Below are 25,585 nucleotides of genomic sequence, written 5' to 3'. Positions count from 1 at the left end.
AGTACCAGTTTTCTGCGCACGTAGTAGGACAATCGTAATCGTAATTGAAATATTACCATCACCTCTCTGCCATTTGCTTGGAGGCGTGAGGTACGATCTATGACCCGTTCTCAGCTCAGAATAGACTTTGTTGGTGATATTCCTCACCAAGTCTACATGTCTGGTTGTATTTTGATCACGACTTTGGAAAAGTGTTCCTTACGATCCAACCTTTCGTAGGCCGCTTTTACGTTTTCGAATTCAAACGCAATGTCGTCCAAAGCAGGCTTTATACCCTTTTCATGTATGAACTCGACAAACTCTCGCATCATCTGCCGTGTTCCTAGCAGAACACCACGCAAAATGATGACCGACGTGAGAACTTGCATCATATTTGGGGCCGAGTCATCCCATCCTCCAGACGCTCCGGTGAGAGCCACGACTCCATTGGTTCTGATGGCAGCGATGGACTCGGCCAGAGTTGAAGGGCCGCCAATCTCCACCACAAAGTCGGCGCCTCGACCTTCTGGAGTCAAGGAGCGTACAATATGGCCCCATTCCGGCGTCGTTCGGTAGTTGACGACGTGAGTCGCGCCCAAGGCCCGAAGACGCGCCGCTTTGGCGTCGCTGCTTGTCGTGGCTATGACGGTCGCACCAGCGGCGACAGCAATCTGTTTGCATTAATGATTAGTCCGATGCTCGGCTGACACCTGATCACCAAGGGAACTCACCTGCAATGCTGCCACGGAAACACCTCCAGTGCCTTGCACCACGACAAAATCTCCAGATCTCACAGGTCGTCCTGGGAGTCCCATCAAGGCGTTCCAAGCAGTAAGGCCTGAGCATGTCAGGGTCGCAGCTTCGGCAAAGGACAAGTTCTGGGGCATATGCGCAAGAGCCGAGTGGTGAAATGTGCCAAGGCGTCGCAAAGTTCCATCCGACAGGTGTCCTAGTCCGTTCTGTATGTCGTCCATGACGGGCAGGGCGTCGTCAGGTATGTGTACAGCAAGATGCGTAATGACCTTGTCTCCTGGCTTGAATAGTGTGACGTCGCGGCCTATCTCAACCACGACTCCTGCGCCATCGGAACTGGGGACTAATGGAGATTTCATAGGTGCTGAAGCTGCGGGCTGTCATTCAAGAAAAATCAGAACCAACTTCATTTCTCCTCCCAGGCTGGGCGATTTTGTTGCATGGAATCTATACTGACCAATCTGGCCCCCTATGTCATGTCAGAACAATTCATAGTCCCAAAGATAAGTCTTGGATAATGGCAGACCTTTAAGACGTATAGTTCTCGGGAATTGAGTGATGCTGCGTGTAGGCGAACCAAAACATCTTGCGGCCCTAGAGGCTCGTTCTCGGAAGTTTCCTCATATGTGAGATTCTCAAAGCCATATGGGCTCCTCAAAACCCATTTGCCAGCGTCCATCATGAAATTCTTGGGGGCCGCGAACTAATCGTCAAACAAGACAGATAACACAAAAGGGTGTTGAGGTCTTTCTTAGAAATATCACCTCTGCACCAATAATTTGGCATATTTGAGAAAGCGAACTAACCTAGAAGCTTACCAACCCGAGGCCGATTTTTATCAATCGACCGATGGCTAGGTGGAACTAACAAGCCGATATATCCACTATATTTTCTAAGCATTCGAATGCCGTCGAACTGTCTCTGTTTGGCGCCCACTAAACTTGTCCCACTCATGGATCTAATGGTCCGGCATGAAATGCGCGCCCTGATACGCGGTACTTTGGCAGTGGACTACCCTGCGGGGAGAGCGTCTATATGGACCATCTTAACACACATAGTTACACAGTATGATAGGTTACAACGACATCACTATGTCCGTATTATACAAGAAGGTCGAGAATGATTTTCAGTGACAGTGCTTCTCACCTTTAATGTACATCTGTTGGCAAAGGTAACGCATTTACTGAAGACTCATTATCTCTCACCCGCTAGGATCAAACCAAGCAGAAAAGAAGTCAAGAATCCCATCTGACATGCAATACCAATTCATTAGAAAACAATAACCATCATGCTGTTTGACTAGACCGTTTCATTATCCGGATAAGTATATTGACCAGGTATGCGATACATGTAGAAATGCACCCTGCTTGAAGTCCCGCCCACCTTTGGGGCTGTCGCGCTAGCCTCATTATTATCGCAATGACCTCACAATACCTGCTCGACTATACACACTGCCAACCACAGCGACGAAATTCACAGCGTTGCAATTGTCAAACTCGCGTGACCGCCAGTTCCACTCTTGAATTCTAAAGGCCAGGATTTAGCGGAGCGAAGAACATGAGTGGGTGATCTTATCCGGAGTAAAGCCGATGATAATTGCCGAGAATTCAAGAACAGCTACAGATACTATATCATGATCACTAGCAATAGTATAGCGCCAGGTCCTGACCGTGGCCCTTCACGGTCTATCTGGACCCTCGTGAGATCGTCAACGAATGAGGGGTATTTAATGGCGGAAAATGAGGGGAAAAGAATGAGGTGATGCATGAGACCCACCAGCTCTTGGCAAGGAAAATGGGCAGTAGATAGACATGTCGATATTTTTTTCTGAGGTTTTTCTTTCAGAGAAAAAAAGACACGAATCAGTCAAGATTGCCGGTATTGGCCATCCTCACCAGCGTTGCAATTGATTAGAAACGTCATCTGCAGTGTGGTCTCAGGTCGTTCAAGTACGCCATGGCCAAGACTATCCAATTCTTGGGCCTCCTTGCCCAGGCAATCCTTTCATTGGCAGCCGAGCAAGATTACACCAAGGATCACCCCTATATTATTCCGCCTGTTCCAAATGGCTTGGCTATCGAGAAGCCGAATATGATTTTGTTCATGCCGGATCAATTACGTTTTGACTCGGTCGGAATCTTTGGAAATGATGTACGTATTGCGCTTTTCGATGCAATGGCGATGATGACTACGGTGGTCTATCATTGAGTCGCCTGCTAAATAGCCAGATAGATTGTGCAAACTCCCAACATTGATGCTTTTGCGCGACAAGGTGTCCGTTTCACCAATACATTTGCGCAGGCTTCCGTTTGCTCGCAATCACGTACTGCCATGTTTACTGGACAGTATCCCCATGTGTCTGGACATCGCTCGCTAGAAAACCTGCTCAAGCCCTGGGAGCCCAATGTCTTCAAGGCGCTAAAGGATCAAGGCTACCACGTCGCCTATCTCGCTCCGCGCGGTGACCTGTACGCCGAGGACTCGACCGAGCTCGGTGTGAATGAGTTTGGATTCCTCACGAATCAGACACTGCCAAGCTTCATGAGCGAGTCCGGGTTTGACTTGAGTAAAGGCGAGAACGATATCTGGAACCGCCTCTTCTATATCGGTTCCCGGCCACAGAATGAAACGCTTGATTACGACGAGCTCCTGACCGAAGGCGCCCTCAAATGGCTAGAGACCCCGCCGGCCGAGCCCTGGGTCCTGTTTCTACCATTACTTTTTCCTCACTGCCCATTCAAAGTGGAAGAACCGTTCTTCTCCATGCACAACCGCTCGACCATTAAACAACCTGTGAGCAGGAGCGATAGGGTACGTCTTGTCGACTGAAAATGACTATCAATTCAGAATATGCCAATGCGAAATACAAATGATATCTAAGTGAACAGAGCTAATTGCAGAGTTAGACTGGCTATACTCCAAAATACATGGATGCGATTCGAGAAAGCTATGGTCTAGATCGCGCGACTCCGGAGATATGGCAAGAAGTCATTGCCGTTTACTACGGAATGATCTCGCGTGTCGACTGGCAGTTTGGGCGAGTCATCAACAAGACCAAGGATCTGGGTTTATGGAACAAGACCATCACCTTCTTTTACACTGACCACGGTGAATTTCTGGGCGATTACGGCTTGATCGAGAAATGGCCGTCGGCTGTAACGGACTCGCTTACTCATGATCCTCTCATCATTGGCGGCGGCGGCCTCCCCGAGGATGTCTCATTTGATGAAATGGCAGAGATGATTGATCTAGTCCCTTCCATGCTTCAGCTCGCAAGCGCAAACACGACGTATGCCCAGTATGGAAAATCATGGGTTGATGGCATCCATGCTCTCGGCAAAGGAGAATTTCTTGCACACAAGGACTACAGCTTCACCGAGGGTGGTTTCTTGCTCAACGAGGAGCCTCTTCTCGAGCAAAGTCCCTTTCCCTATGACATCAAGGCTGGTCTGCAGCACAACCACACCGAAATTGTCGGCAAAGCGATTGCCGTGCGAGACAAGTCGTGGACGTACGTTTACCGCCTCTACGAGGCGGATGAGCTTTATAGCCGACAGGGTGACGATCCTCACGAGGCAAAGAACTTGGCTGCGGATCCAGACTTCCAAGATGTACGAGCTCGGATGCGTGAGGTTGTTCTCAAATGGCTGATGAAGACTACGGATGTGATGCCCTTCTACAAGGATGTCCGTGTCCCAGAAGTTGTTCATCTTGAATCACCCTGGGATCAGTACCAAGAACGGCTACAAGAACTTTGAGGCACTATTTTCAGGCCATTCGCTAGCCTACAGGCTCATGCGCGGAACGGTCAATTGAAAGGACTCGTTTGATTGTAAGTAAAAGCGTGCATATGTTTGGTGGTGATGTCCCGGCAACCGAGGCCATTGGCCAATATTCATTCAGAATATTTAAGAAAGCTCAATCCGCACCGCTATTGAGCCCTTTGTCGTATGTGGCACCACAGCATCGTGATCGTACTTGATGTCCTCAATAGTTGTCTCATATAACTTGGCCTTTGGCAACACCCTAAGGGCCATGGCGACTGTCATGAGGTAAAGTTCGCAATATGCAAGGCTGGATAGATTCTGTTATCATCGACATTCCACTTGAGTGATTCGTGGTGGGAAATAACACTTACTGCATTCCCAAGCAGATACGACTGCCTCTGGAGAAAGAGATCAAGTACTTTTCCAGAGAGTAGTTCTGTTGTCCGTTTTCTAATAACCAACGCTCGGGTAAGAACCCATCAGGATCGGGGAACAAGCTCTCATTGCTGTGATTGATCTTTGAAGTCATGCCGACAGGGGTGTTCTTGGGAATCACGTATTCTATATCACCGGCCTCATTCTTGTAAATTAGTGTCTCCTCTCGAGCGACACGAGCTGACCTGTGATGAAGGGTTAGACGCATCGACAAAACTTGGGCCCTGTATTGAGACTTGCCTGTGTGAGATGCCAGGCATATGGCGAAGGGCCTCGTGGATCACAGCCCACAGGTATGGCTTTTGCTCCAGTTCGGTCCATTTGAGATTGTTAGGGTCGGTGCCCTTCAATTCCTCCATCAGTTTAGTATAGATTGTGGGCTTTGCCAGGAGCCAATAGACAATGCAAGTAAGTGTCGCCTGGAAAATAGGTTAGTCGTAAAAGCAGCCAATCGGAGTATCAGACGTCAGCTCACGGCAGTTGTTTCTGTTCCTGCTGACAAGAGATCAAATCCTTGGCCAGAAAGTCGATACATGGTCTTGTCCGAGTCAGGCAAGAGAGGCGAGCTAATCAGATCCGCAAACACTCTCCCATCTTCCTTGTTATCCAGAGCCTTCTGGATATACCCCGGGATATTAACACCCAGCTCGTGGAAAAGAGCCTTTACGTCTTCACCCATATAGTTGGCGAACATTGGGGCCAGTCCGACCAGACTTCGCATGACTGGAACATGTCTCATCATGTATACAGTGTCGAAGAACGGGGCGACCCAAGTCCCAAAATTGGGAGTCCAGCCCTCCTGGTCAACAAAGCCCATGGGCTCGCCAAACGCATATTGCGAAATAATGTCGGCAGTGAAGCAATCAAATACGTCCTTGACATTGAATGGTCCCTTTGTCCTCAAGACCTTATCAATGGTACGCTGAACAAAATCGTAGACCTCGTGCTCAAGTTTGAGCATCTGGCCCCTGGAGAAGTACTTTGCCATGGCCCCTCTTCTGACACGATGGCTTTCGTGGAAGCGAGTCGAGAAAGTGCCCACAGTGATTGGTCCCGAACTGGTATTGAGAAAGTGTTGCCACTTGTCTCGGACACGGCCACCCCCAGCATAGATTTCATCGGTAAAGTTTGGGTCATTGCAATGAAGTTCATCTGGGTTGATTCTCACAATGGGACCTGTTTGCACGAGTCAGGTCAATGGTTTCTCCAATTTCATTAACGCGCCAGGCTGGAGAGAATACTGATGCATAAGACATGGGATACTTACCATACACTTTGTGCATCCTTCGAATCTCATGACCATATCTGCCGCCAAGCCAGAAATCGTAGTATCCCTCATAGAAATAGCCCATGGCCGCCAGCTTGGGCCCCGGAAATTTGTACAGAGGATGAAGCGGCGAAATATTGTACAGCGCCACCGCCACTCGATATGCCAAATAAAGGCCGGCGAGCGAAATGAGATTCACTGGAGATAGGACAGCCGCGAGGCCATCCTGTGCTGTTCGAACAATCGATCCCATACTGCCGATTGCCGTCTCCTGACGACGATGTATGGTATAAGTCAAGGTTGCATCTGCAGGAGTTGACGTGGGAGGATGCCAAATATCAAACAGCAGTTATGAACAATCGGCAATCGCTAAGGGGTTTTCTTGGTACTCGGAAAATCGACTTTTGACCCGACCCATTGCTTGCTGGATCGAAAGACGATGATGCCCCCCTTCTTCAATCCCGGTCGGAGCTCAGTTTCCTGTTTCAAAGATTGGTGGGCCAATAAGACATAAAACGACAGGGGCCGGAAAAGACACCGCCATCATCCGGTCCCTAGTACGCTGTGCCGCCGGCGGACGTCACGACCTGGCCTTGGCGTATTGCTATTTGCAGCCAATCATCGTGGCCTGGTTGGCATGATATTAAGCAAGAGTGCACCACAGTGAATTCGAGCAGATGATAGAAATGGACCAAATTTGAGTCGCACTTCGTCGTAGGAATTGACAAAATAGGTGCATTATAATAATCCAAATGATGAGGTTGAACTTACCATATAATCTGTCCACGAGAATAACAAGAAGCAGTCAGCCTGTAGCCCATACGTCTTCATCTTTATTACACCGTTGCATTTTTGCCCAGGATCTTAGTTAGCTCGAACAAACTACAGGATATGGGCCCATAGTTGCTTAAGTACTGCGTATAACTGGTTGCGAATTTTTTGTGAAAGTGGAAACATTCCCACAACAATTCCTGGGGTTGGTGCCAATCACCGTTAATCCAAACCAAGCCTGATCGGAACGATGTATCCTGGTCCGGAATGGCCCGCCCGCACTATAGTCTGGCCACATATTATTACTAGATTGCGTAGATGAATACCATTCAAATTTCCGTGAGTGGTGAGCCAGGCAAAGGCAGCATGACAAGCTTATTACGCTACTTAATCGACATGGATTGATCTACGATGGGTTTCGTGTTGGCAATGCGATTGATTGATCATACACAGTAACTGTTCTGATCTTTTATTGTTGAATAGGGGCTATACGACTGAACAACTTCCCGCATCGTTCCCAAGTCTTCTGAAACTTCTTCTCACGTGCCTTGGGTGCCTTGCACAATTTTCATGTTCATTCATTCATTCCCTAGTACAGAGTATATCTGTGTCGCTAACGTCTTTCGTCTCCACCGAAAACCATTTATACTTCGGGAAGACACATTGCCCCATGACTAGTCTCTTACATTCTTGACAGGGTCCGTGACTCGGGGAACAAGGTTGACTTGCTTGTATGTTGGCGAGATCCGTTGCGCAAGCCGGCTCCTAAAACGTAGATCAATGTTGGGGAATTGAAAGTCTTTAAAATCTAGATATTCGAGAAGAGAAGGAAAGAGAAATCCCCGAATGACGAGTCGCGCCATATCTTTCGACTTCATTCCACTTGTTGCTCCTCGTCGTACATTTGAGCCTTTCAATCGTTGGTTCGGCTGAATGTGCTTGGCACACCCTCCTTGGCCAGAATGATCGGCCCTCCAGTCGTGATACCGATGTCGAAAAGTGCTCGTGATGCACTCATCGCAAATGTTGTCCTGCTTTTGGCAAGCGCAATCTTTGTGGTCCTTCGAATCTATGGACGAGTGACGGGTCCCGGGCTTGGTATCGACGATCTTTTGGCCGTTATTGCACTGGTTCGTGTTCAATCTGGACTGCATCGCGTAGAAGCCGCTGAGATTGTTTGCAGGTTGTGACAATTTGCGTCATCGGCATACAAGTAGCTTGTAAGCGCGTCCACGGGTTGTTTTCTCAACCAAAAGCTGATCTATCAAAGTTTCAATATCAGGAAATGGATACGACTATCTTCCGTCGACTCCAGAGTTCGCTGATCGTAAGTCGGGTTTACCCCTCAATATTTGATCTTCCCGCCGTGGATAGTATTTCTAAAAGATTATGTACAAGTTGACTTTAAGTGCATCATTCGCTAATCTCTCTATACCCAGTTACGGCGGACTTGGAATACATCATGAAGGTACAACCCGATCTTGTGCCGTATTAATGTGTCACGCAACTGGCTTGTACTGATTTGTCCAAGGGTCTTTTCGTATGCGAAACCTTATATCTGTGGGCTCTTACTTCATTAAAACTCAGCGTTTTGCTTTTCTATCGAAGATGTTTCGGCGTCTCCAATCACATGGACCGCGCAGCTCTAGTCATGATTGGTGTTGTCTTGGCCTGGGCCATTACTTTTACATTTTTATTCATCTTTCTCTGCGACCCGATCCAGCAACAATGGTCCACCGCACGAATCGGACACTGCATGGACCAAATCACCATCGTCATTTGGCTTTGCGCGACGAACATAACCACAGACTTGGTTATTATGGGCATGCCCATGTACACCATTTGGCATTTAAGAATGAGGAAAACTGAAAAGCTCGCCATGGCTTCCTGTTTTGCACTTGGATTGGCGTAAGTTGTAGACTGACAGAGAGGCTTACCTTTTCCTTATTATTTGCTAATTTCCCTGCAGATGCTGTGTGATTGGAATTTTTCGAATCGTTGAACTTACCCAAGTCGACTTGCTCTCGAACATTACGGGCACCATGGGTCACACGATTCTTCTTCTTGGCCTGGAGCTGGTCTTTGGGATCATGTGCACCAACATCCCGATGATGCGGCCATTTTATGCCAAGTATAGGTCTCGAAAATCATCGTCGAAATTATTAGAAGAGCCAAAGTGCCGTAGTCAAAGCAACAATACTGGTTCCCATGCTTCTGGTGCAAGACAACGCATTGCCAGACGACTTGGAATCCCCACAGACCAAACAATTGGTGTCGAGACTGCTCTTGAGTTGGAGAACTATCATGTGCTGGGTATCAAAAACAAAGCCCTTGTCGAGCACAGCGTTGAAGAGAATGCGAGCAATGATGGAGATTCTGAGAGACGGTTGACGGAAAATAATGCATCAACTCCGACCAATCAAGTGGTGAAGACCACCCACTGGGCTATTACACGGGACTAGAATCAGATTCGTATAGTAATAGTAGCAGATGGTCGATGTTATCATGGATCGTATGGGACCATTCGCTTCACCTGTATTGTGTTTCTTAGGATCGCCGACAGCGTCTCCGACGTCTTCAAATTTCTGGTAAAGGACAAAGGCTCATGCGATTTTGCCATCCGGTCTAGCGGGCACATCAGGTGGGCAGGGGCGTCCAACATTGAAGGCGGCATCGCGCTGGACCACTACGGTCTAAACCGCATTGACATCAGCGACAAAAGCACGCTCGCAAGGGTCGGCCCCGGCTCTACTTGGGACTCTATTTACGAGAAGCTGGATCCCTTGAGTCGCAGCGTGGCTGGCCGACGCGTCGCCAGCGTGGGCGTGGGAGGACTGACCCTGGGCGGAGGCATCTCTCACCTGTCTTGCTGTCATGGTTAGACCTGTGACGCTGTCCTGAACTTCCAGGTCTTCTTGAGCGACTGCGAAATTGTTGATGCAAACGCCAACAAGAACGCGGATTTGTTCTTTGCACCGCGCGGCGGCTTCAGCATTTCGGCATTGTGACACCTATCAGCCAAAAAAAATAAAGGCGATGCTACCTCGCCGGATTCTCACCGTTGACTCAACGGCTGAGCTTCCAAAGTTGACTCTTCAGGAGACGTAGGGTTCAATGGGGGAATTGGCTCTCAGCCACTATTATGGTAGCTTCAAGGGATTTCAATCCACCGCTAATAATTATGCTGACTGGATCAGCGGTACCGAGTTCGAATCTCTGCCACATGTATCCAAAGATAACGCCATTTGCGCATTGCAACTTGGAACCTCCCATGTATGGATTCCCCCTAAACCCCAAACCCTAAAATCCCTTCTTTTTTTCTCTCTCTCTCTCCTCTTTCAAGCTCAAATTAGACGGATAGTTCGATCCTCAGCATCTTCATACCATTTGCTTTGGTCAATTTTGTTCTCGTAGGTTAGAAACCGAATAACCGATATAGATCTCGCTTCGTGCACTCCAAATCGCCTGTAGAGCCCACAACTATCCCCGGTCACCGGAGTGAGGACAAGTGAGACCATGAAAGTGCTGAAGTAATCCTGACCTAACGGGAGGATAAACACCGTATAGACGCCTGGTGGTGGCAAAGTATCCAGGTGAAAACTTCCGCTGCCCAGATCTTTGGTTATCGCCTCTGGCTCGGTATGAGCAGTAGTCTCAAGGACTACCTCGTTGTCGAGTGTCACGGAGCATATGCCTTGCTTATCGCACTCGAGCGTTGCGGCGTATAGCCGTGTCCATTGCAGCCTCAGATAGGCATCTGTCACCTGGGAGAACGGGCTTTCTGTCACGGTCTGCACATGCCAATCCTTCAACGATGTTTCTGGTCGCTGAATAATCTGTAGCTGTGGTGCGATTGCGGCGTCGAGTGCAGCCCACGACCATGATGGAGCACGATAATTTTCAGGTCTCGAGGCCTCTTTAGGCGATAGAACCTGCCAATGTAGATTGTTAGGTATGCTCTCTCGCCAGAGACCGGCAATGTAGTGCCACCCGGTAGCCGCCTGTAAACGCTGGGCTATTCCAGCCACAGCAACAAGTTTATCGTCTGGTTGGGTAATTGCACATTGGGAATACACCTGAAGCGTGGTTCTCCATGCAGATTCTGCCCACGTGTTGATGTTGTGAAGACCGACATCGTCGGGCGGAAAACGGATGCGGCTAGAAAGGCCGAAAACGCTACCATACACCGGTCCCGATGGAAAACTCTCAGAGTACGTTCCGTCGGAACACTCCCAAAAAATCTGGTCGGTGCAGAAGTGGACAGTACGCTCGGCAAGTGTGCGTTCTTGGAGAACCCATCCGCGCCGATGTAGAGGCGCTTGGTCAACCGCCCTACACCAAAACTTTTCATCCCGAAGGAAAAGTTTTCTTTTCCCGATGCCAACCCAATCCGTTTTGATATGGATCGGCTGTATCCTGGCCGGGTCTCGCGATACAAAAAGCCCTCCGTGTCCATCCGTTGAATGCGCTGCGGCAATGTTCAGGTACGAATTGGTGTACACTTGGGCCATCTGAAGCCCTTCAGAGCGCCAGTCGTCGGTAGAGTTTTGTATGATACACAAGGAGTCGATCCATATGTAGCGAACTCCAAGGTTCCTGGTTACAATCACAGCCTCTCGGAACGTTTTGGTCAATGCACTATATGGAATCTCCTTTTCCATGTTTGCCACGTTCTCGGATAATAGTTTAATCGTAGGGATTTTCCCCCAGCAGTGACTGAGGGTAAGATATGGCCCTTGGATGGGCGAATTCTTTGTAATACATAGTCTGATGCAGGGATCAACATCAGTGCCGACGTCTACCAACCGCGTTGGGTATTGAGAGGGACTTTTATCGTGGGCGATTCGAGCGATGCATCCTTCATGGGATGTATTGCATTGTTCCAGCCATCCTTTTAATTGGTCCAAGGCCTGACCAGGACCTGTTGTAAGTCCTATATCAACGTTTTCAGGAATGGGATCCTCGGGGTCTTGGGGGTGTTAGCCGGACATGACACGTGTGACCTCCTAACGACCAGGTCAGTTGTATGGGTTAGGGGAATTTACACATACCAGGAGGACGCAATTCAAAACTATAGATTTCTATTGTGCTAGAGAATGCATAATGCAGTGTTGCCTCGAGGTAGAACTTGATGTCCATAGTTGGGGTTTCCCCTAAGGTGACGATAGTGTATGAGATGAATCCTAGCTCGGGTAGCGCAGGCACTGAAGCTGCCACTATCTCGGCCCAGCTGAAATCCGACAGCTGTGAATGCATGATGTTACAGAAATGGCACCCTGCCTCGACTGCGTCTTGGAAATCATATGCTGTAGCATGCAAGGTTTGTTTCTCGCATGTGCTGGAACCATGATGGCCTGGAGGAAGCTCTCCATGAAGCAAGCGAAGACAAGACTCACAGAGCCGAAAGGCTGGGTTGCACATCTCGACAGCGTGAGCGGGGTTGTGTTGAGTGTAGAATGCTCTGATCCATCAAGTAACTAAGTGTTGAGAGCTTACTTACGATCAAATGAGAGCACGTCTTCATCCTGGTCCCCAAAGCCCCCGCCCCCACTTGATTGTGATGGGTAGGCGAACCCAGCAACTTGCCAATATGTGCAGCTAGTACCGCTCCTCACCTGTCTCTCCATCGCCTTCCGTCCATGTTGCTTTGTTTAATTGCCATGATCGTTAAGCCACGGGATCAATGATCTCATTCCAGCAAGCTGAATGTTGAAGATTGGAGGCTCTAGTCAAATTGTTGTTGGGGGCTGCACTCATTAATTGCTCTCCACGATAAATGTTTTCTGACACTTTGGTACGCTGAAATGCAGGAATGCCAACAGTGCCAAGAAAACAGCCAATCTTGTTTATAGCACATCTGTAGATACAGTATGGTATACAAATATAGATGGACTTTCACTGCGATATGAGATACGCTCCGGAACCTCGAAAGCAGACTCCGCCCGTGACTGAGAACCTCAACTTGTGGATCAAATCCCCACAGGCCGAAGATGTCTTGAGCCTTAGCTCCGGCTTTCCGGACGTAGACTCTGGAGTCTACCGTGCCTGTCCCTTTCGGTCAGAGTGGCAATAGCAACAGACTTAATCCAGCCGATGCAACGCCCATGGCGATAACCGTTGTCTTGTCTAAACAGTTCCCTATTGTGATTGCGCATCCAACCTATACGCGCCTCAACAATCGCTTGATCATCACCGTTGAGTCCTTACGGGGTAGCATACACCAGCTTAGGACAGTCTCGCAAGCCTCGTGGCGATCTGTCTTGTGTATTCGTATCCGATTAATTCGTAATGTGCGGTGCAGGCTGAACCGCATGCCTCACACTGCCACCATCCCCAGCTGAAGCTAGCACATTTAAAAATTGCAGTATACGACAACAACCAGTATGCTACATTCGCCTCCTCAAAGTTTGCCTATCTCTCCATAGCCGGTATTCCAATTGTTGATCAAGGGTGATGAATTTTAGATTGGATTTTCAACTGGGCTGGTTTCGATGTTCTACTTATGTTGCCCCGTTCCAAGGATTGATGAGGTGTGGGCTTATTTGGGTGGCCATGGTAAAACTCTGGAAGTCTTGTGTACATTCATATTTGCTCAAGCATCAACTGAAATTGTTTGCGCACTCCGACATCGCAACCGCTCAAGGTCCTCGGCGCTCTCCAGCGTTCACTGATTGGGCCATGGTGATCGCCTTCCTAGAGAAGGAAGTTAACTGAATTGGACGCCTCGTGTTGAAGCTTGATCAGTGCCCCTGCCTCTTGCTTAGAGCCCTGTCGGTGGTGTCCTGGTCCACTGGCGGGCCGTTTCAACCTTATTTGCCAGCGCCGTGCCCTGTTCTTTCCACTAAGGAGATAGCGGTCCACATAGGTACCTACCTACACCAGTACCCACCAAGGGCCTGGCGCTCCCATCTTCAACAGGGAAACTGCCGTGGGAAGAAGACAAAAAAGTTTATCTGCTAGTCAATAGGGACCCTTTATTACCGGCAGGCTTGTCGCTGGGTGCTTACCAGCAGATGACAAATGATGCTCTGACAAAGAATCACCAATCAAGGTGTGGTACTCGGCGAGACTGTCTCCCCACTTAACATGCTCGAACTGTCTACCAGGAACACCATGCTGCCATCATTCAGGCCTGGTCGTGGGCCCTTATGCGCCATTTTAGTGGTTTGACGGTCGTACTCGGTAGTATTTGTCCGAAGAAACGGCCCTTTATGATTTGAATGTGACATCTTGACGTTCTTCTTTTTCACTGCTTACAGAAGCAGCCATACAGTTCAACGCTTGATCGGAGCCAGATAAGCCCCGGAATGCCTGCCGATTGAGATGTAGTTGCTTGGCGAAGGGAACGCCCTTCTAGCTTGCCCTTTCTCGATGGTTCAGGCCCGAAATCAAAGTTAGATCATCCACTCATCACCACAGCATCCCCGAAATCCACTCGACGGATCGATTTTCAGTCAGACGGTTCGAGTCATCAACCTTGCTACGATGCATCGTCCACAAGGCGCACCTTCTTCATTCTGTATTCTTGACCGAGATCCAGACTTTGCATTGTAGTGGCTCCTGTCAATTTCCCTGGACCTCGCCATCTCGAGAGACCCAATAGAACCAACACTCAACTTGGTGCAAAATACCTGAAGACACCTTCACAAGGATGGACATCATTAGCTATAGCTCCTTTGGCATGGCAAGAGCTCTCGGGAGGAGCATAACTTGCCGCCATGTTGCTCTGCCTACAGTCCTGCGTTGAGCATTCAAAGTATCAATGCTGCAAACGGCGATGCCTCAGTCCAAGTATGCCGGACAAAATCATCACCCGTCTCTCGAGCTCTCAGGCCGTCTCGGAGTAACAAAAACAAAAACATCACCGCACCGCACCGGAAATACAGGCATTTTCATGGCTAAACGTCATATTCCGTAATTCCATTCACATGGCGAACATCCGGACCGACCGGGACCGCAAGGTCCAGATCATATTGAGCTAGTGGAGCGGTACCCTCCAGACGGCGCCGATCGTCCCCGGGGGAGGAGTGGCAAGGATGGCGGTATCTCGAATAAGCATCATGCACCACCAGGACGGTGCGATTACTTGATACCACTCTTTTGGTTCCTGCCGTAATCGGCAGCCTTTCACCATTATTCATGGCTCTGTATGTCAGAAATGCTCGGAGCTGACTAACCTCCTTATCGGGCCGCGAGGAAATTGGCCCCATATTCCCTTTACCTTGGTACTTGGGTGATGAAAGTTCTTCGGATCCACGATACTCACTCTCAAAGACATGATTCCTGACTATGGAGCTCAGCAAAGGCCCAATGGGTATATAGGAGAGTCAGGTATGAGCCAAGCACACAGTCGTTTGGTAGTGCTGCAACATCGTTTCTATGAGCTAGCGAGTTTTTAAGCGATCTAGACACCATGCGCATCCAAATCCTGACGTGCGTATTGCCGCTGGCTGCTGCCGGTGTTGTACAACGAAAGTCTGATGATGTAGTCGACTACATTGTTGTTGGTGGCGGTACAAGTGGTCTGGTTGTTGCGAAACGCTTGTAAGTACTGAAACACAGGAACATTCTTCGGCAACTTTTGAGATGAAACCACTTGCATCATTTTCGAGGAAAAACAACCAAGGCTAACAGTTTTCGACTCCCTAGATCAGAAGATCCGACCGTGTCCGTCCTTGTGATCGAGGCCGGAGACTCTGTCTACGATAACGAAAATGTGACGGACGTAAACGGCTATGGGTTGGCATTTGGCACTGACATCGACTATGCCTTTGAATCGGTGAACCAGACATATGCCGATGGAAAGGCCCAAACCCTCCGCGCTGGCAAGGCGCTTGGTGGAACCAGCACTATCAATGGTTGGTCCTAGGTTGGTTCTGGCCAGTCGCGTATCATGCTAACATGTTGAAAGGTATGGCTTACACACGAACCGAGTCGGCCCAGGTAGATGCGTGGGAGTTGGTCGGTAACAAAGGCTGGAACTGGAACAATCTGTTTCCCTACTACCTCAAGAGCGAGCACTTCCAAACCCCCAGCCAGGCCCGAGAGGCTGCCGGACATCTAAGCTACGAAGCACAGGACCATGGCTACGATGGCCCTCTCCTGACGGGATGGCCCTACAGCGTGACCAACACCTCTCTTGTCAATGATGTTGCCTCCACCTACGATGCAATGGGTCTTTCGCTCAACTCCGACCTGAACGGTGGTAGTATGGTTGGGTTCAGCGTTTTCCCTTACCACATTGACCAAGAACTCAACGTCCGAGAAGATGCGGCGAGGGCATATTACTACCCATACCAGAACGCCACCAATCTAAAGGTCCTTCTCAACACCCGGGCAAACAAGCTCGTCTGGGCATCAAACAGCTCCAACGGTGCCACTGCCGAGGGAGTATCGATCGCTAGCTCAAACGGAGAGACAAAAACTATCAAGGCCACCAAGGAGGTCATCATCTCAGCCGGTGCTTTGAGTTCCCCGAGACTTCTTGAGCTTTCTGGCATTGGAAACCCCGCGATCTTGAGCCAGTATGGAATCGACGTGGTTGTTGATCTCCCGACAGTGGGCGAGAACCTGCAAGACCAGAGCAACAACGGCATCGACTTTGGCCTCGCAAACAACTACACCTTGGCAGACAAGACCGCCTTGGTGGCGTACCCCTCAGTCAGCCACCTCTTTGGCAACCAGACGGCAAGCTTTGCCCAGCAGGTCAAGGCTAACCTTTCTTCTTACGCCGCACGCGTGGCTTCGGCGAATGGCAACGTTACGCGGCCGACCGACCTCCTGGAGTTCTATGAGCTGCAATACGACCTCATTTTCAAGTCACAGGTACCTTTTGCCGAAGTCCTCATCAACTTCGCTTCCACCGAGTGGGCATCCGAGTTCTGGTCGCTTCTACCATTCTCACGCGGTAGCGTTCACATTCGCAGCAGCGATCCAGGTGTGGCCGCCGCCATTGACCCCAAGTACTTTATGCTCGAGTTCGATGGCCGAGCTCAAGCTGAAGTGGCGCGCTACGTCCGAAAGCTCTACTCAACCGAGCCATTTGCCTCTTACAACTCTGGAGAAGTATCGCCGGGTATTGAGACTGTATCCGCGTCGGCCGACGACGAGGCCTGGGTGTCCTGGATCAAGGAGACCTATCGCTCCAACTTCCACTCCGTCGGTACCGCGGCCATGATGCCCAGAGAAAAGGGTGGTGTTGTGGACACTGAGCTCAGGGTCTACGGAACCAGTAATGTTCGTGTTGTTGATGCGTCTGTCGTGCCTTTTCAGGTATGTGGCCACTCTGTGTCGACGCTCTACGCCGTTGCAGAGCGGGCTTCGGATTTCATCCGAGGAAAGCAGTAAGGACATGGGGTGAATTTTTCTTTCATTTCATGTACATGTTTTCCAATACAAGAATCAATTTTGCATTGTTGTCGAAAGATTATTCCTGCTGCGTGTGACTCTGTACCAAAGAAAGTGGTTGGTCATTTTCAGGATTGCGCAATACTGCCCACAAGCCCCTATTTGTCAACAATCAGAGAAGAAAAAAAGGGAGTAAATATTGAATTTTGACGATGCATCAAGCTACTTCTGTTTTGGTCTCTTGTGAGTCTTTCTATCATTTAGGTGAGCAGTCGAGTGGTATTTGACCATCTTAGTCTGTCGTTGCGGACCAGAGTCTGAACCAAGGTCCCAACCAGCTCTATGCTCCGGTCTTTGTGTAATTGGTCTAGATGTCGTTGAGTATCAAGATTTATTTCGCAGCTTTTGCTTCGAGCCAAAGATGGAGAAGTACCAAAGTCCTCGCAAGGATTACACAAGACTTCATGGTCGTCTATTGCTCCTGACTCGGAGAAGCAAAGCTAATGGCGGATATATTCGCCGTTGGTAGATTGTCACTTATCAAAAGAAGCTTACCTCGAGGTCTCATTGCCATCACGGATAGCTCCATGTTCCGGGTGGCTGTGCATGGTAAGTAAGATCGCCTAGGTACGTCAGATTGTCTGACTTGCATACCTGCTAGCGGTTGATTCGACCTTATGGTATATACACTCCCTGGAATGGTCTAGCGTACTACTTGTACCTTACTTCCTTGGAGTGATACATATATTTGTCATTGTGGTCTTCATTGGGATTACATTCTGAATAAACTGAACCGGAGTGTCGAACTAGGTCATCTGCGTGGCTTGTAGACATTGCATCAGAACCAGCCGCTGACAGCCACCACAACGGAATAAAGACCGTGCAGTCGTCATTGGGCAAAACACAATATGATCAGGTAATGTCCATCTCATTGTCTCAAAATGGACATAGACTTTGCTTAAAACTATGGGGCTCGTGTTATATATTGACAGATGTGGTCAGCAGAAACTTTCTTCTTTGGGACAATGAATGATTGACTTGTCAAGTGGTGGGTGCATCGGACAAGAATATATAACATGAGATAATACTGGTATTCGCATTTGCTAGTATAAAGCCTCGCAAAAGCGCAGGCGATTACATGGATTCTGTCTTTATCTTTTCTCTTTTTCCCAATTTTGACACATTTCCTGCTTTCTCATCTACATACCCAGTAAATAAAATGCGTTTTCGTGCTATTGTGAGCTCGTCGCTCCTGATGCTATCGACAGTCCTTGGATCTACATTTACCACCGGATCAAAAGAGGACCTCCCCGTGATTGATTTAGGATATGTGAGTCATGGTCGCTCACTATGTTCAACTGGTGTTGATTGACCTGTCTAGGAACTCCATCAGTCACTGTCATACAACAAGAGTTCAGAGGTCTACTTGTTCCAGAATATTCGCTATGCACAACCTCCAACGGGAGAACGACGATTTCGCGCGCCTGCAGCCCCGAAAATCGACCGGACCGCCGTTAGGAATGGGTCTGAATTGAGAAACTGCCCCCAAGGGATGCCCGTGTGGCAGGCTAAAGCATATGGTCCCATTCGCAAATTTTCCGACCCGCGGAATTCGTTCAATCTCACAGCCTGGGAAGAGGCTATAGCTACTGCGAGAATCCCTGAGCTTGAGCTGAATGCCGAGACTACCGAAGACTGCCTGTTTCTCGATGTCCATGTTCAAAAAGGGATCTTTGATAGGGCTCAGCAGGATCTCCAGTCAAGTCAGTCGTCCGACGGTGCTCCGGTTCTCGTCTGGGTACCAAGCCCCCCTCTCGCACCATTTATTTTACCCGTAGCTGACATGAATCTAGATACACGGTGGAGGCTACACACTGGGATCCAAGACGGGAGCCCCGACACCCGTGTTCTTTCCCGATGGGCTCCTGGCACAAGCAGACTCCAGCGATGAGGGCATGGTCTTTGTCGCTCTCAATTACCGTCTCGGAGCGCTTGGTTTCCTCGCCGGTCCCGAGGTTGCAGCCGATGGAGACTTGAATGCCGGCCTGCTTGATCAGCGGCTTGCCCTCGAATGGGTACAGAAGCATATCCATCTGTTTGGGGGATCCGCCAAGCGAGTAACAGTCATGGGCGAATCGGCCGGAGGCGGCTCCGCGATCTTGCAGACAGCTGCCTTTGGTGGTAAGAAGGGACCGGCACCATTTGCCCAGATCATTGCCCAGAGCCCCGCCGCCATGCCAAACGCACAGCCTGTGCCCAATGCCTTTTCCGACTTTCTTGCCGCCCTCAATGTTAGCACACTCGATGAAGCGAGACGGGCGGCCTCATCGGACGTCATCAGAGCAAACGAGGTGCAAATCGATGCTGCACCAGCCGTAAACTACAATTTCGGGCCTGTCCTGGATGGAACCTTCATGCCCAACACTATAGGCAAGGCATTGAGCTCCGGCGCCTATGACAAATCCGTACAGGTACTGTCCTCCCATAACTTGTTCGAGGGTGGTTTCTTTTATGATCCCACTGTGCGAACCGAAGACGAGTTTAGGGCCTGGCTAGATAGGTCAATTATCGGTCTCGACCAGGCACAGACAGATTATCTGAGTGCAACGTTGTATCCTCCCAACTTTGATGGCTCGCTCGGCTACGTTGATCAGGCCACTCGACAGATGGCGCTCTGGGAAGAGGCGGTCATTCTCTGCCACTTTCAGTCTTTGAATCAAGCTGTTGGCGGCAACAGCTACGCTTGTAAGTCAAACTCTGTTGTCTTATTTCTTTTGACCATTTTTTGATAAATAAAGAAAAAGAAGAAGAAGAAGAAGAACTAATTCCATCGCAGACGAATTCGGTATCCCGCCAGGTTTTCATACTCAGGATTTGAAGTATACTTTCAACGACCCTACGAGCCCGGTCCCATTCCCACAAGCACAGGATTTGATTCAGAGATCGATTGCTACTTTTGTCAAAATTGGAATACCCGTGTTGGACAGTAAGGAACAGACCTACCCCGTTTGGGGTTCTAATCACTCCACCCTCAAGGTCGCGGAGATAGGGGCGCAGGTCGGGAGAAGTGGCATTAACGAGACTAGGTGTACCTGGTGGCGCGATGTTTAATATGGGGGAATTTTCTTCTTCTTTCTCCTTCCTTCCACATTTCCCACTTCACTATTTTGCAAATTTTTGTTTTTTTATACTACTTTTCCTTCCATGAGGAAAAGACACAAAGAAAGTCTAAAAACACCTACAAAAAAGCCCCGCAGTTTTACCGCATAGCCAGATGCGGAGACTTGTACTGTTTTCTTATATACCTCAGCAATAGCATTCAAACAGGGCTGTGCGTTAACTTATCATGCGCCCGCGAATAGCTGCCCTTGTGTATTCATTATCATAGATCTCATGTAGAAATGGCTGATTATTACCCCGATGCCACCACCCCCACCCCCACCTACCGACGGCGCCCTGCACAAGCACTGTTAATGCACATTGGGTATGGCAAAGGCATATGCCCATACCTTACTTTTAGAGCCGTCGACGAATAAAATTGATAGAACTCTCATTATTACTAGGTAGCTTGACTATGATCAATCGTGTGTCCCCGTAAGTTTCCAGTGGGACAGGACCGTCGTGACTGGACGGCTAGTGCACCGGGAGTAGTGGAGATTAGTAGTAGTTATCTGTAGATCGTTGAAACCCCCGGGCGGAGTTACCCCGAGATTGACTATAAATCCAACGAATTCCCCTATACATTCGGCAGTGTCGGGATCATACCTAGTAACCAGCTCCTATAGATGGACACTAATACCTAAATAGTCATCTCATTACCCTTTTGAGCAATCCCACATCCCGAAGTTATGGACCATTTTGGGTCTTCCTTTTAGGTAGGTAGATACAGGTATAACTAGCACGATCATTATCTAGCAATGCACACCAGACAGCTTCATCTCTGCACCAAAGAAGACTCGGAGCAAGACTGACTTTAGTAGCATGGCCTCGCTAGACCAATCACGGCAAAATGCCGTACGTGAATTCTCCCAACAGCACCCCAATATCCCCTACGTCGTGCCGTCGTCGCCCGACTACGCGGCGCTGCGTGCCACCTTTATCGTGGACAACCCGGCGGTGCCAATCGCCATTGCGCGGCCGCAAAACGCCGACGACGTCGCCGCCATTGTAAAGTTTTGCGTCGCGCGCGACGTGCCGTTTGTCGTGCGCTCGGGCGGGAACAATCTATTTGGCAAATCGCAAGTCGACGGCGCCCTGACGATTGATATGCGCGATGTCCAGTATTGTCACGTCGACGAGAGCAAGACCTCTGCCAGGATCGGTGGTGGAATCCTCGCCGGTACTCTCGTGCAGAGTCTTTCCCAGGAGGGCGTCGTGACTGCTTCCGGTACTGTTCACTTCATTGGCTATGTTGGGTGGTCGACCTATGGTGGCTACGGTCCATTTTCGGCCAACTTTGGGTACGGTTTCGAACAGATTCTCGCTGCCAAGGTGGTCAACTCCACGGGTGAAATCATTGATGCAGATAGTGACCTGTTGAGAGGCATTCGAGGTGCTGGTGGTTCCTTTGGTATCATTGTGGAGATGACCATTAGAGTCCGCCCACTCACAAAGGTTGGCATGCTTTGACCTCGAATCCGCAATCGACCCAAATTGCAGAGTGCTAATAATAAATAGATCCTCTCTGGCTTCATGGTATATGACACCAGCAAAGTCATCAACACGGTAGCGACTTACTGCCAAGGTCTTCAAGGTCTACGTGACGACGGATGGCCAGACCCCCTGTGCGTGGCGCCTCTATTCTTATGCACTCCAGACGGTTTGAAACTGCTTTCGCACTTCATGTGGAGTGAGGATAATGAAGCAGCCGGCACAAGCTGGCTAGAGAGAGTCTCGCAATTAGGTCGAAATCTACACAACGGCGTCCGTCGGACGACAATTCTCGAGGCCATGGGCGATTTTAACAGGGCGATCCCACAAGACGGCCGTGGTTCCGTCAACACCGTTAGTCTGCGAAGGTTGACCGACGAGTGCATTGCCGTCATTGCCAAGTACGTCGAATGCATGCCCCGGTACGTGGGCAACGGCTTCGCCATTCATGTCGCACCCAAGCCGGCCCAAGCAAGTGTGCATGACTCTGTGTTTGCTGTAACCGAGGCACACTATATGCTTGAGCTTCTAGCCACGCCACGCTCAGAAGAAGGCTTACACGAGTCTCAGCGTTGGGGGGCAGACTTTGTCAGCGAGCTCTTGAAGACTGGATCGAGCAATATCCTTCCGTCCACGTATATCAACCTGACGCCGCCTGGTCGTACTACGTTGCAACAGGTCTATGGAGATAACTTCACGTCGGTCATGGAGCTGAAGGAAAAATATGATCCTCATGGCGTTTTCAAGCTGGCCACACCTTTCTCATATATCCCACCCGCCGACTCGGTAGAGAATGCATGCTGAGATGAAGGACTACTGGCATTTGCATCTACTTAGCACTGTTACTCCTATCATCGACCCTACTTCATCAATTTGGAGGGAATTCATCTTATTCCTTATTCTGAGAAGGCATACCATCGGAATTGCAGTTGCGGAATGCACATCATAGATACATTATATTGAGTCGTGTTGTAAAATCAATTAATGTCAATCGTTTGTTTCCTATAACTTCTAACTCGCATAGTTCTGTGAAGCTCGCTCTAGTACGTGAAAAAGAAAAAGGATTGCAAAACCCTTGAAAATCTTTTAATGCAGGCCCATCTCTCCTTCCCTTGCCATGTGCTGTTGGCATTGAACAAGGACCTTGACTTGTTCTCCGACTTGTTCTAGCCTGCCGAGCACCTTCTTGTTGGCATCTGTAAAGGTGAGAATGGTGTATGGGATATTGGTTTCCTTGCAGAACTCCTTGACAAACACCTGGGCCTTTCTGAGGTTGTGTCTGGGCACTCGCGGGAACAGGTGGTGCACAGCCTGGAACTGCAGTCCACCGTGGATAAAGTCCAACCAAGCCGGGCAGTCGACATCCATCGTGGTGCGTAGCTGGCGTTGGGGAAACGACTCGGTCTCACCAAGGTCCGAGGTTGGCATACCCCAATGAGACAGGTTGATCTGAATATGAAGAGGCATCGGTACGATGTGCGAGACGAGCACAAATGCCACGCGGATGGTCCAAGTGGGGAGAGCGCACCACACTAGGCAATATCCATAGAGAAACCAGTAACAGGCCATGAACGTAATCTCTGTTGGACGAATCCACCATGCCGTGGTGTTACCGAGCGATGAAGACTTCTTGGACAGGACGTGACCCCATGAGAGAAGGTAGAGATTGAACCGAGCAATGGCCATGACGGGATAGTAGGTATAATGCTGATAGGGGACCATGAAATCGGCCGCAGCGTCCCAAGCGAAGACAAAGCCATCGTAATAAGTCGATTTAATGGACTTGAAAAACTCCGGGCACACTGCAAATATAGGGACATTCTGAATATCCGGGTCGTGCTCCTGGTTGGGGTCAGATGTGGCACAAAATTATATATTCCAGACAACTTACAGGATGGTTTGTGATCAAATGGTGGACATTGTGACTCCTCTTCCACCAGCCCATGGAAAGGCCGCAGCAGAAATCAGCGATGAAGATGGCAATGAGGGAGTCGAATGAGAAGTTGTGCGTAATGGCGCCATCTAAAGAGGATAGGTTAGCAATGGCCTCAACGAGTTGATGCCTCAAGATGGCACTGTGTAGAGAGCAAACTGAAACTTACGTCCTGCATCATGTGCGGTGAACATGATTTGATGCCAGAAAAGGCCAATGAAGACAGCCGAGGTCATGTACCATTCATATCGTAGAGCCACGAGGAATGAGACAAATAGAGTCGTGTATCGAGCCATCTCCTTGCCGTAGTCGAGATACGGGCAGTTGTATAGGCCAGCATCTTGCACCTTCTGGTGTAATTCGCGGTATTTCTGCACGATATCGGCCTGCACCAGCGGGTTCAACGATGGATACTCGGAGATGTCGCGATCAATGTCATCTTGGATGCACTTTTCAGTCCACTCGGCAGCAGAGACTGTGGGGAGTGCAGATGTGCTGGCATCGTTGTCAGCATGGCTCTGGGCCTTTGCTGTTCGTCTTTTTGTGATAGTCTGATCAGCCGCAAGCTCAGCCGATGCATCGCCATCTACGCTGCTGCATTCCGAGGTGAGAGAGGTCCGATCCGAAAGATGCGACCGATCATCATCGGTGGTTTCAGCGTCGGCGTCGGCATCTGCATCGGTGCTGCTGGAATCGCTGACATCGTCCTCAACAGTAGCGTTTGTCGTTTCTTGCTTTGTGTAGACGCCGCCCCGGATGGGTGGTGTCATGTTAATCCAGGGTCCATTAGGTTTCCGGCCAATCCGGTAGGCCTTCATTGTCTTCAGTGTGGTCTCACTGTGGTACCTGCATTAGGGTGATCATATGTCAGCAATTGGTTCGTTGTTCGGATTTAGGGGATTTATGGATGCCCGACGCCCCGCGCGAAAACCGCGACAGCGAGAGCGAAGCGCGCCATGACATTTTATTAGACACGGCAACAGCCAACTCCGTCATTTGCAATCTTTCTCCTCCTTTTTATTTTTATGCGATGAAAAATCGTTGCATTCTTCCCCGTGACATGCCATAAAGGCGGGCGAATGAATGCAACTTTTCTTTTTCTTCCCTCTCGCGCTTGCAAGCTCCAAATGATGATGCCAGGCGATATCGTCACGGCCGAAGGAAATGGGATTTTGGGAAAGAGCACTCAACGGACACTTACACCTTGATCTCGTCTGTCGAATCCCGGCCAACCATGTGCAGGATGGCGAGACGTCCGCCAGGGTGTCGATTGAGCCATGAGTCAAGTCGCAGAACGTAATCTTCAAAAATGACCAGAGTTTGACCGTCGGCGATTTTGCTCTCGATTTCACACCGCGTAATGGTGCGGTCGCGATCCATGGTGGGCGATCGGCGATGTGATGTTTGAGAAGCGCGTGGGTTCCTCTCAACTCGTTTGCAAGGTGATTGTGAAGGGAGTGTTGCGTTGACTTGTGGTATCGACCTGTCGTCTAGGGAATCGAGTCGCGGAGTCGATTGAATGGCTAATCCTTTTCGCCAATGGATCGAATGCACTATGTGTTGAGCGACAGGAATTTACAAGTCGGAAAGAGGTAGCAGCGTCGCTGGGTGCTGATATGCAAGGAAGGAATGAATGATGGTCTGCTGCAGCACCACTCAATCACTTTCTTTGGTCAAACGAAT

General features: G+C 49.5%; 9 protein-coding genes across 9 annotated transcripts; 5 read left to right on the top strand and 4 right to left on the bottom strand.

Annotated features, from left to right (window-relative positions):
* Positions 1 to 152: 152 nt before the first annotated feature.
* PFICI_06528 (uncharacterized protein) lies at positions 153 to 1,411 on the bottom strand (the record flags this gene model as incomplete). The annotated part of the gene is made up of 4 exons (XM_007835109.1): positions 153 to 650; positions 711 to 1,109; positions 1,190 to 1,201; positions 1,259 to 1,411. 4 exons carry the CDS (start codon positions 1,409 to 1,411, stop codon positions 153 to 155), a joined length of 1,062 nt encoding a protein of 353 aa, XP_007833300.1.
* A 1,277-nt stretch (positions 1,412 to 2,688) lies between these two features.
* PFICI_06527 (uncharacterized protein) lies at positions 2,689 to 4,490 on the top strand (the record flags this gene model as incomplete). Its single annotated transcript, XM_007835108.1, has 3 exons — positions 2,689 to 2,883; positions 2,965 to 3,543; positions 3,639 to 4,490. The coding sequence occupies 3 exons, from the start codon at positions 2,689 to 2,691 to the stop codon at positions 4,488 to 4,490; spliced, it is 1,626 nt and encodes a 541-aa protein (XP_007833299.1).
* Positions 4,491 to 4,640: 150 nt separating this feature from the next.
* PFICI_06526 (uncharacterized protein) lies at positions 4,641 to 6,454 on the bottom strand (the record flags this gene model as incomplete). Its single annotated transcript, XM_007835107.1, has 5 exons — positions 4,641 to 4,806; positions 4,871 to 5,114; positions 5,152 to 5,353; positions 5,410 to 6,110; positions 6,202 to 6,454. The coding sequence occupies 5 exons, from the start codon at positions 6,452 to 6,454 to the stop codon at positions 4,641 to 4,643; spliced, it is 1,566 nt and encodes a 521-aa protein (XP_007833298.1).
* Positions 6,455 to 7,934: 1,480 nt separating this feature from the next.
* PFICI_06525 (uncharacterized protein) lies at positions 7,935 to 9,854 on the top strand (the record flags this gene model as incomplete). Its single annotated transcript, XM_007835106.1, has 7 exons — positions 7,935 to 8,102; positions 8,156 to 8,192; positions 8,243 to 8,299; positions 8,412 to 8,440; positions 8,504 to 8,880; positions 8,942 to 9,358; positions 9,524 to 9,854. 7 exons carry the CDS (start codon positions 7,935 to 7,937, stop codon positions 9,852 to 9,854), a joined length of 1,416 nt encoding a protein of 471 aa, XP_007833297.1.
* A 462-nt stretch (positions 9,855 to 10,316) lies between these two features.
* PFICI_06524 (uncharacterized protein) lies at positions 10,317 to 12,228 on the bottom strand (the record flags this gene model as incomplete). Its single annotated transcript, XM_007835105.1, has 2 exons — positions 10,317 to 11,941; positions 12,024 to 12,228. 2 exons carry the CDS (start codon positions 12,226 to 12,228, stop codon positions 10,317 to 10,319), a joined length of 1,830 nt encoding a protein of 609 aa, XP_007833296.1.
* Positions 12,229 to 15,385: 3,157 nt separating this feature from the next.
* PFICI_06523 (uncharacterized protein) lies at positions 15,386 to 17,319 on the top strand (the record flags this gene model as incomplete). The annotated part of the gene is made up of 3 exons (XM_007835104.1): positions 15,386 to 15,516; positions 15,622 to 15,830; positions 15,884 to 17,319. The coding sequence occupies 3 exons, from the start codon at positions 15,386 to 15,388 to the stop codon at positions 17,317 to 17,319; spliced, it is 1,776 nt and encodes a 591-aa protein (XP_007833295.1).
* Positions 17,320 to 18,538: 1,219 nt separating this feature from the next.
* On the top strand, positions 18,539 to 20,430 carry PFICI_06522 (uncharacterized protein; the record flags this gene model as incomplete). Its single annotated transcript, XM_007835103.1, has 4 exons — positions 18,539 to 18,649; positions 18,701 to 19,117; positions 19,173 to 20,064; positions 20,156 to 20,430. The coding sequence occupies 4 exons, from the start codon at positions 18,539 to 18,541 to the stop codon at positions 20,428 to 20,430; spliced, it is 1,695 nt and encodes a 564-aa protein (XP_007833294.1).
* An 870-nt stretch (positions 20,431 to 21,300) lies between these two features.
* On the top strand, positions 21,301 to 22,773 carry PFICI_06521 (uncharacterized protein; the record flags this gene model as incomplete). The annotated part of the gene is made up of 2 exons (XM_007835102.1): positions 21,301 to 21,933; positions 21,997 to 22,773. The coding sequence occupies 2 exons, from the start codon at positions 21,301 to 21,303 to the stop codon at positions 22,771 to 22,773; spliced, it is 1,410 nt and encodes a 469-aa protein (XP_007833293.1).
* Positions 22,774 to 23,055: 282 nt separating this feature from the next.
* Positions 23,056 to 25,282, bottom strand: PFICI_06520 (uncharacterized protein; the record flags this gene model as incomplete). The annotated part of the gene is made up of 4 exons (XM_007835101.1): positions 23,056 to 23,811; positions 23,861 to 23,991; positions 24,072 to 24,748; positions 25,104 to 25,282. The coding sequence occupies 4 exons, from the start codon at positions 25,280 to 25,282 to the stop codon at positions 23,056 to 23,058; spliced, it is 1,743 nt and encodes a 580-aa protein (XP_007833292.1).
* Between the last annotated feature and the right edge of the window lie 303 nt (positions 25,283 to 25,585).

This window comes from Pestalotiopsis fici, assembly GCF_000516985.1.
Source record: "Pestalotiopsis fici W106-1 unplaced genomic scaffold PFICI_Scf_4, whole genome shotgun sequence".
NCBI classification, from domain to species: Eukaryota; Fungi; Ascomycota; class Sordariomycetes; order Amphisphaeriales; family Sporocadaceae; genus Pestalotiopsis; species Pestalotiopsis fici.
The sequence above is the reverse complement of the archived record's forward strand: the minus strand, read 5'-3'. Positions and strand labels throughout refer to the sequence as shown.